Source organism: Pseudochaenichthys georgianus, chromosome 22 (genome assembly GCF_902827115.2).
Source record: "Pseudochaenichthys georgianus chromosome 22, fPseGeo1.2, whole genome shotgun sequence".
NCBI lineage: Eukaryota > Metazoa > Chordata > Actinopteri > Perciformes > Channichthyidae > Pseudochaenichthys > Pseudochaenichthys georgianus.
Window position 1 is genome coordinate 32,433,221 of NC_047524.1, and position 14,088 is coordinate 32,447,308.

The 14,088-nt window shown below is 42.0% G+C and overlaps 1 protein-coding gene across 2 annotated transcripts; it reads left to right on the plus strand.

Moving 5' to 3' along the window:
• Positions 1-5,500: 5,500 nt before the first annotated feature.
• gpr135 (G protein-coupled receptor 135) lies at positions 5,501-12,324 on the plus strand. 2 transcript variants are annotated; one of them, XM_034112018.1, is made up of 3 exons: positions 5,501-5,794; positions 7,247-7,507; positions 9,466-12,324. In XM_034112018.1, the coding sequence occupies exons 2-3, from the start codon at positions 7,395-7,397 to the stop codon at positions 10,796-10,798; spliced, it is 1,446 nt and encodes a 481-aa protein (XP_033967909.1). In that variant the 5' UTR covers positions 5,501-5,794; positions 7,247-7,394; the 3' UTR covers positions 10,799-12,324. The 2 variants fall into 2 exon arrangements, with proteins under 2 accessions (XP_033967909.1, XP_033967910.1); XM_034112019.1 differs by lacking the exon at positions 5,501-5,794 and adding an exon at positions 5,859-5,875.
• The last annotated feature ends 1,764 nt before the right edge of the window (positions 12,325-14,088 follow it).

Below are 14,088 nucleotides of genomic sequence, written 5' to 3' on the forward strand. Positions count from 1 at the left end.
ACGGGCAGGGCGTCCATAGACCTTCATAATGCCTATTTTAAGGTTCATTTGGCCATTCAAATGCGTTTTGATCTCATTTTATGCGAGTAATGAGTTTTTATTTCGGATTATTTGTGCAGTACATGTACATGATGTTTAGTTTGCTAGTTATGACGAAGATTACTTCATGAATGTGTACACATTCATGGTTGCTAAGGTGGTTGCTATGGACGCTGCAACAGCTCCCAGACCACGTGATCAACAACAATGGCTGTCCTTCGTGTTATTCTCGGTGGAAAAATGCCTATTTTAAAGTTAATTTGGCCATTAAAATGCGTTTTGATGTCATTGTATGCGAGTAATGAGTTTTTATTTCTGATTAGTTGTGCAGTACATGTACATGATGTTTAGTTTGCTAGTTATGACGAAGATTACCTTACGTCTGTGAGGAAAATGTATGGGGCTCAGAGCCTCGTATTTTTAAAATCTTTTTTTTCCTTCTAATTTGTTATTCTTTTCAAAATAACACACTGTTATTTACTCACCAATAACATACAATTATCCTTGCTTTTATTTATTGGTTTAATTCCATAATCTCGGTCTTTTTTGGTGTTCGTCAGGAACTGAATTTCAAAATAAAAATAACCGGAAACAGACGTAGGCCTATAAGGGACAGTTCGAGCATCATTGCGATTGTCAAAATGTTTGAGTTTAGGACGGCCGAAGACACTACACTACCCAGAATCCCCAGCTATCGTTGAGGACTACAGTCCCCGTGATTACTCTTCTAGGTCTGGGATTGGATGTTGGAGTGGCAGTGCGCCAAGGTTACAGCGTCAAACAGCTGTGTGAAATGGAACGAAACCACGCCAGACTATCCAAAACTGGAATCGAACGCCCCCCCAGAACTACACACTACACTATTGTGTTTCGCAAAATGTTCTATGGGACGTCTCTACTGAACTTTTTCGTTTTCCCACAATTAGAAGTTGCCAGTATTAAACACATTGGTGTTATCAAATGTAAAACATATAATTAATAAATGGATAAAAATCGCTGTCCATAATGCGCAGCATCAATATATAGCATTAATATACCCACATGAAAGCTCATTGATACTTTGTAATTCTACTCCACTACTCTTCAGAGGTTAACCTGGTATTTTTACTCCACTGCATTTATTTGAGTTACTTTGCAGATTCTGATTAATGATGTGAAATATAAACAACCCTTAAATCAGACTTTAGTTACACCTGAGTAAAATGCAGGTAAGGTGATTGTCAAGTGCCAACAATCAGGAGAGATATTTGATACTTGTACTTGAGAAGACTAAACATGTATCTGCATTTGACATTAATGGAAACGAGTAATAAAGTATATTAATTACTCGTTATTCTCTACTAATAGTTAATTAAAGACTATATATTATGGCTATTTTGCACATCCCTTTCAAGATTTTAAAGGTGTATTGACATATCATACACAACTACGGTGTAGTTATGCAATGAATGAAAAACGTGGGTCACAGGTCCCTCAACAGTGCATTACAAGACATCTATCAATATGTGTGTACCTCCACCATTAAACTGTCATATTCTGCACATTTCTTATTCTATCTACATACATAAGAGTATAATCCATATGTATAATATCAGTTAAAATAAGTGCTTCAACATAGTTAACATTGCAGGAAAGCAATATATTAGACGTTAAGTACTTTGTATTTATCTGTAGATAGATACCCCCAACGTTTTTTTCTTATTTAAAAGAAGACCGTAATCTGTTATTTAATGTTTAAATAAAGGTTAATTCGTTTTTCTGTTTTGCACCTCCTCCTATTAATATCTTTGTACATCCTGCACTAAACTGTTTTATTGAAGAGATCACTTATAGTATCTTCTTGATTTTTTATATTCTATATTTCTATCACAGACCTTCTACTTTCCCCCTATGAAAGTATATGTACTCTTAATATTTTTTTAATCAAATATAACACATAAAAACAATAATTCAATAACGTGCTTTAACCACTAGGCACACAAGGTACACACAGACACTTGTATGTACAACATCTGAAGATGTGTAGTTTTATTCATGCTTTCACATAATTTTACAGCATATTGCTATACTATTTCAGACTCAGTATTTACATTCTTACATTCAAAATGCAATCCAATTCAAATCAGTAATATCTTTAAAAACTACAGTCCTTTTTTATCAGCTGTGCACCGTTATGGTGTAAATATAACCTATCTATGAATTACATCAAATGTAAAAGTCAGCCGAATTAGTGTTGATACTGCAAGGAGACGTATTGTGTGAAGAGAAATTGAGAAGTTTTTTAATTGTTGATATATTTATGATCCACGTCAAGTATTCAGTTTCGGCGGCATTTCTTCAGTTTTTCCATAGGTCTCATCATCAGGGCGCTATAATAATAATAATAATGAGTTCCATTTATAAAGCACTTCATATTTGAATGCAAATCCCGAAGTGCTACAAGTAGTGAGCATGAACAGTATAAATAAACATTACACAACACGGTAGAATTAATTAAAAAGCAATAAAAAAATAAAAAATAAAATAAAAATAAAAATAAATAAAAATAAAAATAAAAGGGTGATAAAAATGTCTAGGCAAAGGCTCTTTTGAAGAGATGGGTTTTGAGGCCTTTTTTAAAAGCCTCCATGGTCTGTGGTGCTCTCATTTGGTCGGGGAGAGCGTTCCACAGGCTGGGAGCAGCCGAGCAGAAGGCCCGGTCTCCCATAGTACGGAGCTTAGTCCTGGGGGGTTTGAGGAAATTGGAGTTGCTGGAACGGGTGGTCCGCAAGGAGGTAAGGGGGGGTGAGGAGTTCCTTGAGGTAGGGAGGGGCAGTTCCATGGACACACTGGTGGGTGAGGACGGAGACCTTGAATTCGATCCTCAGTTCCACGGGTAGCCAGTGTAGTGCTTTAAGGATGGGGGTGATGTGATCATATTTGCGCACCCTCATCAGGATCCTAGCAGCGCTGTTCTGGATGTACTGGAGCTTCTGGATGCTTTTGTTAGGGATCCCGATGAGGAGTGCATTGCAGTAATCCAGCCTGGAGGAGACAAAGGCGTGGACCAGCTTTTCGGCATCAGACAGAGTGAGTGTGGGGCGGAGTTTGGCGATGTTCCTGAGGTGGTAAAAGGAGTTCTTGCACAGCTGTTTAATGTGGGCCTCAAAGGTCAGATGGGCGTCCATTTTCACACCCAGGTTGGTGACTATTGAGGAGAGGGTAATGTCCTGGCCGGAGAAGGTGATGGTGGTGATGGTGGATGACCGAACCTGGTGTGGGGTGCCAACTAAAATGGCTTCGGTCTTGGAGCTGTTGAGTTTCAGGAAGTTTTGCTTCATCCACGCCTGTATCTCCTCCAGGCAGGCAGTGAGTGTGGGTGAAGGCAGGGCTGCAGAGCAGGTAGGGTTGATCCTGAGGTACAGTTGGGTGTCATCAGCGTAACAATGGAATGATACTCCATGTCGGCTGATGATAGAGCCAAGGGGGAGCATGTAGAGTGTGAAGAGGGTGGGGCCGAGAACTGATCCTTGAGGGACACCACAGGTGATGTTGTGGGTACCCGACTCTGCCTCGCCCAAGGAGACGTACTCTGTTCTCCCGGTGAGGTAAGATCTGAACCAGTCAAGGGGAGAGTCAGAGAGTCCGATGGTGGAGTGCAGACGATGGAGGAGGATGCCGTGATCGACGGTGTCGAAAGCTGCAGTGAGATCGAGGAGGATGAGGAGAGAGGGAGAGCCAGCATCAGCCGTCATCAGCAGGTCGTTGGTGACCCTGACCAGGGTAGTTTCTGTGCTGTGGCCTGAGCGGAAACCAGACTGGAACTTCTCAAATAAGTTGTTGGAGTTTAGGTGGTCCTGGAGCTGAGCAGCAACTAGTTTTTCCAGCACTTTAGATAGAAAAGGAAGTTCTATAAATAAAGAACTACGGCATATCTGTAATATGTAATGCAGCCGAACCGTGTATTACAATGCCGTTATGTGATGACTTTCAAAGAGAAAAGCAAGAGCACTCGGAATTAAGTATTATTTTAGTCTTTTCAAATGTTTTCCGGATTTCATATAATATAAACACCAAATCCCAGCATGCATTGCGGCTAAAACATCCAATCAGCGTAGCTGAGAATCTTGGGTAATCGCTCGAAATGCCCACGTCTGTTTCCGGTTATTTTTATTTTGAAATTCAGTTCCTGACGAACGCCAAAAAAGACCGAGATTATGGAATTAAACCAATAAATAAAAGCAAGGATAATTGTATGTTATTGGTGAGTAAATAACAGTGTGTTATTTTGAAAAGAATAACAAATTAGAAGGAAAAAAAGATTTTAAAAATACGAGGCTCTGAGCCCCATACATTTTCCTCACAGACGTAAGGTAATCTTCGTCATAACTAGCAAACTAAACATCATGTACATGTACTGCACAACTAATCAGAAATAAAAACTCATTACTCGCATACAATGATATCAAAACGCATTTTAATGGCCAAATGAATCATAAAATAGGCATTTTTCCACCGAGAATAACACGAAGGACAGCCATTGTTGTTGATCACGTGGTCTGGGAGCTGTTGCAGCGTCCATAGCAACCACCTTAGCAACCATGAATGTGTACACATTCATGAAGTAATCTTCGTCATAACTAGCAAACTAAACATCATGTACATGTACTGCACAAATAATCCGAAATAAAAACTCATTACTCCTATACAATGACATCAAAACGCATTTTAATGGCCAAATGAACCTTAAAATAGGCATTATGAAGGTCTATGGGACGCCCTTCCCGTAGAAGCCTGACGGTCAAGGGGTCCGCTGTCCGCAATGAAGGTACTTTACAGAGATGCTGTGAGAAACCAATGTGAGTTTGGAACATTGCACAGTTTAAATCTATTCTAGTAGTAGTAGACCTCAACAATGGAATTATGATCAGTAGAAATGGCCATGACATGGGACCTATAAAATGAAGTCTGAGTACAAAATATATCTCAAATAATGTATGCACTGTCATTTCCCCACGTAAACATAACAGTCTGCTTCCTTCTTGGCGCACCGGTAACTTTCTCTCTGTTTTTTGTCCCTTTAGGGGCTCCGTAGAAATGGGATAATATCCAATTTATGATTTTTCACGCCACACTGGTTGAAAATCAGTGCTCTAGAGTCTGGATATCATCGTGGTCCAGCAGGTTGAAAAGACAGACACACGATAGATGAGGATGGAGATCCTCTGTGTGTGGGCCTTCAGCTCCTGCAGAGGAACCTCCTGACTGCTGCACCCTGTTCCTGCGCGTGGATGCTGAGTATACATCTTGTTCAACTGTATCTTTGGAAAACACCTTATAATGTCAGTTTACAGGGACATAGATGCAAAAATCTATCACCAGTTACCATGGCAACTGCATTAATACGTCACAACATGAAGCTGTGAGCACGTTCATATAGGGGGCGTGGTTTCAGTGAGAGACTGCTGCTGAGGAGCTCGTGCAGAATCGCGTCCACACCTGGGGTTTGTGCAGCTGGCCTGCTCTGGTCTCGGGCTGTTATTCACGCAGAAATGTTGGAGTAGAAGAAGAAAGCAACAGGGTGGGGTTTTTTTTTTTTGGAAAAGGAACCCGACTGGCTTTGTTCTCCTCTCCTCACAAAGGAAGATCCCAGGTGTACAGTGCGAACATGGTGCCATGAATGCCCCGCGGCTGAAGGAAACAGGCGTCTGATGGAGAGGCTGCATTGTGGTGCGTTTATGGACCGCACTGTGGAAGGAAATGAACAAAACCCGAGGTAACAGGAGAAGAAAGGAATCAACAATCCACTGCCGAAAAACGATCGTTTATGCAAGTTGGGCAAGAATTCTTAAAACATGTAAATACGCCATTTTTTATTAGAATGTAATCAAATAACTTCCGGGTAAGTTATTAATGGCTTTTGCGAAGTGAGTTGGTCGTTTGCTGTTGTAACACGGCCTCTTGTATGTAGACTATATGGTTCTAAATACTGATAAAGCCTTCATCAAATGCATTGTAATGTGCTACAACATGGCAGTATCTTACACTGGATGTCTTTTATAATATGTTATACAAATGAAATAAACAAATCACAACATTTGGTCAAATATGCCATCACAACTGGCACGTGTTATGTAAACAAATAGACCTATTTTTCCAAAGAAAATACAAATTAAAGTAACACAAGAGACTTCAAAAAGCACATGTGACCTAAATGTTGATAACCCAACAATTAAATCATATCAGAATGGTATTCTAGATCAGTGGTTCTCAACTGGTCAGGCCTCGGGACCCACTTGTTCCTTTGTCAATGAATCGCGACCCAACATTTTGAACCGCTCAAATCTATTCAACAAAAAATCGTGCTGTAATATATATATATATATATATATATATATATACGCTTTTCAGCATCCGATATTAATTAAAGTGAAGGACAGTGCATATATCCCTTCTATCCCTTCACAGAAGTATGCTTTTAAAAAAGGTTTAATGAGATGATGGAATCAAAGCTGAACTGTATCACATAAAGAGGCACACATGCTGAAAACCCAACCCCAGAAGGGGGGTCTGGGGGGGATTGTCCCTCTAGGGGATTTATAGAAATACTAACATATTCTGGTACACTCTGAGAAGAAAATAAATCTATTACTACCCGACATATTAATAATATGTTATGCCATTGTTTGTTTTTCACTTTGTGCTGAAGCTGAACTTGCTGCTCCACACAGAGAGAAGAGCAAAGAGGAGGGAGTCTGTGTGAATGACTTTGTGGGTAAGGGTAGACAGCCCCCATTGTTCTGTGACCTGTCAATCATCAAACCGGGGGTACATTTATTTCCCTCAATTTCTTTTCTCTTCACTCACCCATTTGGACCCACTCCAAACGGGTCCGCGACCCACCAGTTGAAAACCACTGTTCTAGATGATAATGTATCTGATAATGTAGGCCCCTTTGGATCCAGGGTCTGGGGACTTCACGGCGTACAAGGTGCATGGCCAGTGGTGTGTGTAATAATGAAGCATCATTGTAATACTCAGAGTTCTGCCTGTTTGCACCAGTGGTGTAAAAACATTTGTCCATAGTAAACAAAGGAGCCGATGTTTTTCTCTAGATGGATCTTTGTTTTACTGCCGTTATAAATGAATACATCCCATACACTGTACTATGAAGGTTCAGTTGTGTGTATGTACACAGATTTGAATTGTCTTTTCTTTTTCTCCTGAGATAATGCTAACTGAAAACGTACAAATGGATGAGGAGGAGTTATCAGCAGCTACGTTGGAATCCATGAAAGCACCACAGCGGCTGTAGTGTGACGGGATGTGTGTGAGAGCACGCGGGACTTCTGTTGTGTTGTTCGAGTGCTTCATCCATGGATTGGTCTGCTAGCTCGGCCCTGCTGGGGGGTGGCAGCAACTACACCGCTGCCCCCCCGGGTCCGAGCTTCACCCACCAGCTGAACACCGCCTCACCTGTGGTGCCGAGGTGAGTCCCTCTGTCACCACCTTCACAGCTGTGCATGTGAGTGGCCCCTGAAGGCAGCACCTGGTTGGAGTAAGTTGTAGTTAGCAAGTTATCCACAATGTCCACTAATCCTTAAAAAAGGAATACTGTAGCTAGTAGCTACAACGTCCTGCACCTGTAGCGTCCATACGCCCTCACCTGGAGCTGCAGTCGCTTTAAGGTGACACAAACACTTTGTTATACCTGAATCGTGGAGTGGACTGAGATAAGAAAACAAATCAGTCAACAATCAATGTCAGTCGTGTCATAAGAAGTTCCTGAAAACAACTCCCTCAGGACTCTAAACTAAAGATATCTCGAATGTTTGGCAATTGAATCCATCAGGGTATGAAAGATAAGGTAATACCAGATTCATGGCATTATGGTAAATAAAGGTAGTGTGATGATTTTTTTATTATTTCGGAATACATAACACTCACCCTTTCTTTCTGTCATTAATTTAATGTAAGTCTTGACACAAATACCTACTATAATAGGTTAACCTTTTTTCTTTAGTACTTTAGTGTTAAGATCCATGTGTACCATCGTCCCTTGAACACGGACATTACATCACACCAAAGAGGCCCTATGCTCTTTGGGGTGTCCCTCTCCTGTCGTGTGTTCGAGGTGTCTGTGCATCAATGCTCTGCAAAGGCTGAAAGCCCTGTGTTCCCTTCTCATAAAGCAAACGGATGTGTAACAGCGTGGTCTGGTCTGCTACATAGGAGTCTGACACAGCCTGTTTTTAAAGTTCTTATTTGAACAGTTGTGCTGTCACTGACCACTGTTTCCTCTGGTTAGAGACACAGCTGTTACAGCTGAATATGCCCAGTGCTGCCCCCCCCCCCCAGTAGCTCTGCAGCGGTCAGATATGCCTAAAAGCAGAAGGGGGAGGCCTCCTGTGATGCTGCCTCTCAGCCTGGGGTTTTATACGCCCAATTCCAAACCGACCCGACACCCTCCAACTCTGGGACAAAGTGAACTCTGTTTCTTGTCACACCCTCAGCTGAATGAGGCTCCTTATTTAAGGTGGAGGGTGTAAACCGGTGTAAACACAGCAGAAAGTTTGTGAGGACCCCCCCCCCTCCTCTCTCTCTGGCAGAAGCAGCTTAACTTCGTAACTTTTACATAAATGTGAAAAACATGAACTGCACTGCGTTGACCAAAGATGATGTCTCAAACTGTGACTAGGGCATTCACAGAATAGCTCAAAGGTAACTCCAGCGCTGTGCTCCCCTGTATCACACTGTATCAAACTGATATCATGCCTTGATACGGTTTTATTGATGAGATTTGGAAAAACTCACATCCAATGTCTGGTAATATGCATATTCTCACAGGTTTGCCTATTTATTACATTACAGTAAGTTACTGTATACCACATTCGCAATTTGAGAGCTGCTTTTGTCAAATAACAAGGTTATAACAAGGTTATTTGACAAAAACATGCATATATGCAAGGTCAATTGTTTAAAGTAGTATTGCTTTGCTATTGGTACAAAAACTATACTCTGAAATACATTGGTTTTAAACCAGTATTTTCCCTTGTGGTTATTGTATATTTTCTATCTTGAACCAATGGTTAGACTGATAACATTTATGCTATGGAACCATATTTATGATATTTGGTTAGTGTTGGTGTTTTTAGCTTTGAATATTTATGCATAATACATGAACTCTCACCAATTCTAGATGCACTAGTAATATTTTAGTAAATACTTATTGTTGAGTGTCTGGGCCCCTATTCTTAAGCTTTAGATAATTTATTGGGATGTCCTTTTCACATATCTCCATTATCTCCTATGATTGTATTGTATTTTTTACTTTTTCATATTCCTGAGGTATTTCATAAAGTTCTGTAAGTAAATATAGGACCATACTGTTTCCAGACTGCACATTGTGCACTGATTTAAGCCTCTTTCTTTCTTTTGGTCCTTAAGGGTTGTTTCCATAGTGACCAGCCTAGTGACCGCCATCACGGAGGCCACAGTGGGAAACACAGGAAACACGTCCACATTTGGCGGACAGAGAGGGGGCGAGCTGAACGCGGCGTCGCCCCCGTCGGTGCTGAGCGCGGTGGAGAGTAACTCGGTCCTGCAGGGCGTCGCCGTGGCCACACAGGCCCTGGTGCTGCTCTGCATCTTCCTCCTCTCCAGCCTCGGAAACTCGGCGGTGGTCATCGTCATCATCAAACACAGACAGCTCCGGACGGTGACCAACGCCTTCATCATGTCGCTGTCGCTTTCCGACTTCCTCACCGCCGTCCTGTGCCTGCCCTTCTCTTTCGTCATGCTCTTCAGTAAGGACGGTACCTGGATGTTCGGTGACGGTTTCTGCGTGGCCAATGGATTTTTCAACACCTGCTTTGGCATCACCTCGACCCTGACTATGACTTTGATTTCCTTCGACAGGTACTACGCCATCGTCAGACAGCCCCAGGCTAAAATCGGCCGCCAGAAAGCCACCCAGTTGTTGATAGCTGTGTGGCTAGCTGCGGTCATTTTCTCCCTGCCTTGGTATCTGTTGGTCCGTAACCCTCCGGAAATCCATAAGCGGGGTTTCTACCACTGTATGTATGTGTTCCACTCCGGGACCTCACGCGTGGGGACTACATATAGCATCTGCCTTATCGTCGTGTGTTACTTACTGCCCTTCTCCCTCATGTGTTTTTGTCATTATAACATCTGTAAGACGGTTCGTCTCTCTGAGATCCGAGTCAGGCCCGTCACCACGTATGCGTACTTGCTACGATTTTACAGTGAGATGCGAACAGCCACCACAGTCCTCATTATGATTGTTTTTATAATTTTTTGTTGGGGTCCATACTGTTTAATGGGGTTGGTTACAGCATTGGGAGACTACACATTCAACCCTGCGATGGACACAGTGGCTATCTGGCTAGCCTGGGCAAACGGAGCCATCAACCCCCTGATCTACGCCCTGAGGAACCCCAATATATCCATGCTAATGGGGCGGAGCAGAGAGGAGGGCTATCGGACCAGAAATATCGGTTCATACCTTTCCAACCAAACGCAGAACCGCGATGCTCGGATTAACCAAGCGGAAAGGATAAGGGACCGCTACGTGACTCGTATAGGGGTGAATAACAACAGCCGATTGTCCAGCTCGAGTCCTGCTAAAGGAGGCGAAGTGGCGATGTGGGCGTGTAAAAACCCCGCTGTGTTGTTCTGCAGGGACGCTCAGCCCGACACGGCCACACTCGCCAACTCTGACAGTGCTCCGAAGATGAAGACGGCTGACACCAGCCTGTGACATTCTGAGAGAATCATTGTTTTCTCTGATCTGTATTTGCTGCTGCCGCCAGTTTGTGGCAAGTTAGGAAATACCTGATAGTATATTCAGTACACACACTCGGAAATGTTTAGGACTCAATCCACCGTTTGATCAGATTTTGTTCTAGGAATCAAAAGGATTATTTTAGCTCTTCATGTATTACTATTATATTATGTTACACTGTGTGAAGACAAAGGTCAGGACTGTGAACACTCTATTTTGACTTATTTTATACAAGAACGTCTGGAATTCCCTCATTGATAAAGCATGGAGCGAAATGCAAAGCATTCGTGTTAAAAACATGACAAGCTTGTTATTGTGTTACAAAAGTCTTTGTGTCATTTCGTATGTAATTCAAAAGCTAGGTATTTCACATTTGAAAGAACCACAGTGAATTTCATCCACAAACCCTGAACAGCAGGTGATACTGCCAGCCTGGTTGTTATTTGCAGTGCTGGGTTAGGGTTAGGGTAAAGGTAAGGGTAAGGGTTATCTCAGATCTCCAAAGCACCTGTCAGTATGTACAGTTACCATTCGTGTTCAAACCACCAACTGCTGTCTCTCAAACATCTGGAAACCAGCCTCATCGTAAACCAGTTTATACACTGTTAGAGCAGGGTTATAATGAATAGGATGGTCCAAAAAAACTTAAAGGGAAAGTTCTCAAATGTTTTCCCAAGACCGCTGTAAAGTTCTCATTCTCTTTATACATCCATGAAGTCGCGCAGAGCTACGTTGGTGTGGAAGTGGGCGTGGTTATATCTCAACTGGGTTTGAAAAACGATAGACGCAAACAGGTCATTATGGTTATGAGGTGGTACTACTGTAGGTTATCTCCCTAACACTAACTAGTTTTCAGTTGCATACATTTAACCCTAGGAACCCTAACTCTAAGAAGTTGTATACCAGAAACTGTGAATATGAGTAGTCATATGTTTGTTTTGGACATTCTTATTAAATATTCAAACTCATACCTGCGGATATAATATAAAAATGACTATATTTTTGATTACCCTTGTAATCATGACACAGGACCAGTTAGGGTGCCTCTAATCCCCCACGTCCACTAATGGTAGTACCATTTGTGTTCCGTGTATAGGATAGTGCTGGTTCAGAGTTGGGTCAACTTGCAAACCTCTTAAGAACCCGTTAGCTAAAGCCCGAGAGGAGCCACGTCATGACGTCAAGGGGTAAGCTGCCTTTCCTACAAATGCCCGAAATTTTTTCCTGACAATGACGGAATGCGTCCAAGCTGTGCTCATGTTACTCTCACTCTTACAAAACAAGATTAAATTGCATTCTTGAAAAAACAGCAATCTTGTTTTTGCCTTCAGCTATTGCTGAATCTCTTGCAAGTACGATAACATAGATCCATCCTCTGTGAGCCACTGCTTCACCTTTGCTGCATTCGTCTTTGTTTGTGTCGCTGTTAAATAAAACTTGGGGTTTGTAATTGCTGTTGTTGCTCATGTTAATCACGCCCGAGCCTTTGACCGTGACTTCTGACGCTAGCCTCTTGACGCTAGCCTCTTGACGCTAGCCTCTTGACGCTAGCCTCTTGACGCTAGCCTCTGACGCTAGCCTCTTGACGCTAGCCTCTGACGCTAGATTCTGAACAACCCAGTCTCACGAAATGTATCTATTGATTCGTGTTCACCAACACGATTTCCCCATTGTTTTCATGTCACACAGAACGATTTTAAAAGCAATGTAAATAATAACAGATTAGAAGGAAAAAAAGATTTCGAAAAAAAACAGATGTCAGTATTCTGACACAGAACGATTTTAAAAGCAATGTATTTCTATTGGTAGTATTTTTCGTGCCTGCACCAAATAATAACTAATTAGAAGGAAATAAAGATTTAAAAAATACAGATTTCAGTATTCTGAGGCTCTGAGCTCCATTTATTTTCCTCGCGGACGGCAAAAAAAGTCCGACATACAATTTAAAATAAAAACAATAATCGTGGCTTGATATTGAGTAAGAACATGTTTTTATGAACCACACAGCTTCTCGTCTTCCAAGACCTGACTGGACAAAAAGACGTGGTGCAGGCACGAAACATACTACCAATAGAAATACATTGCTTTTAAAATCGTTCTGTGTGACACGAAAAAAATAGATTGAATTATTTAGTGACTATTACACGAAATGCCGTGAGACTGGGTTGCTCTGACGCTAGCCTCTTGACGGTAGCCTCTGACGGTAGCTTCTTGACGGTAGCCTCTGATGCTAGCTTCTTGACGGTAGCCTCTGACGTAGGTGTCTCTTGATGCTGACGCGGCAGAGTTTGGGCTAAAGTAAAATCAGTTTTGAATTATTTAGTGACTATTACACAAAATGCCGTGAGACTGGGTTGCTCTGACGCTAGCCTCTTGACGGTAGCCTCTGATGCTAGCTTCTTGACGGTAGCCTCTGACGTAGGTGTCTCTTGATGCTGACGCGGCAGAGTTTGGGCTAAAGTAAAATCAGTTTTGAATTATTTAGTGACTATTACACGAAATGCCGTGAGACTGGGTTGCTCTGACGCTAGCCTCTTGACGGTAGCCTCTTGACGGTAGCCTCTGACGCTAGCCTCTTGACGGTAGCCTCTGATGCTAGCTTCTTGACGGTAGCCTCTGACGTAGGTGTCTCTTGATGCTGACGCGGCAGAGTTTGGGCTAAAGTAAAATCAGTTTTCGGGGCTTAATGGTGGCGCCTCTGCTCTTAACCAGTCCTGGAACAGCCACAGCGGAAAAGCACTTTACGGAAGTCAGGGTCATAAAGTTTAAAGTTTACAAAGGGAGGACGTCAGGGTGGATAAACAATGCAAACAACTGCTTGTTGTAGATGTGAAGCTAAGAGACAACTGTGATTTATTTTAGCTTACATTCTGTTTGTTGCCCACATACTCAACTTACACATTTATTTATCTTTTTCAAAAACCAAACCATGCTGCCATGTAGCTCCAGTGGTAAAAGCTACTGATTTAGTCAGTGACCATGATTCCGTTCAGCTGGAATATTCAGTTTTAAAGATGCGTTTGAACACCTGTAAGCAGAGCATCTAAAAAGCTTTAGAGCTTTAGATTCTGAAAATACTTCAGTTCAGATGCACACGTTGGAATTACACTTCTTAGTTTGAAACCTTTATAGTGGAAAACATTGATCATTCATGTTTGAGGTTGATGCAACAAAGCCAAAACTTGATCCCCGAAGCATCAAATATGATTACATTATCATTTGACATTAAGGTTATAAAGAGATGCAATTTCAAATTTGAGAATTTT

Excerpts from the sequence above, each read along its gene's own strand:
- gpr135 (XM_034112018.1), top strand. The coding sequence starts at position 7,395 with ATGGATTGGTCTGCTAGCTCGGCCCTGCTGGGGGGTGGCAGCAACTAC. Across the intron at positions 7,508-9,465 it reads GCCTCACCTGTGGTGCCGAG|GGTTGTTTCCATAGTGACCA; the intron begins GTGAGTCCCTCT and ends TTGGTCCTTAAG.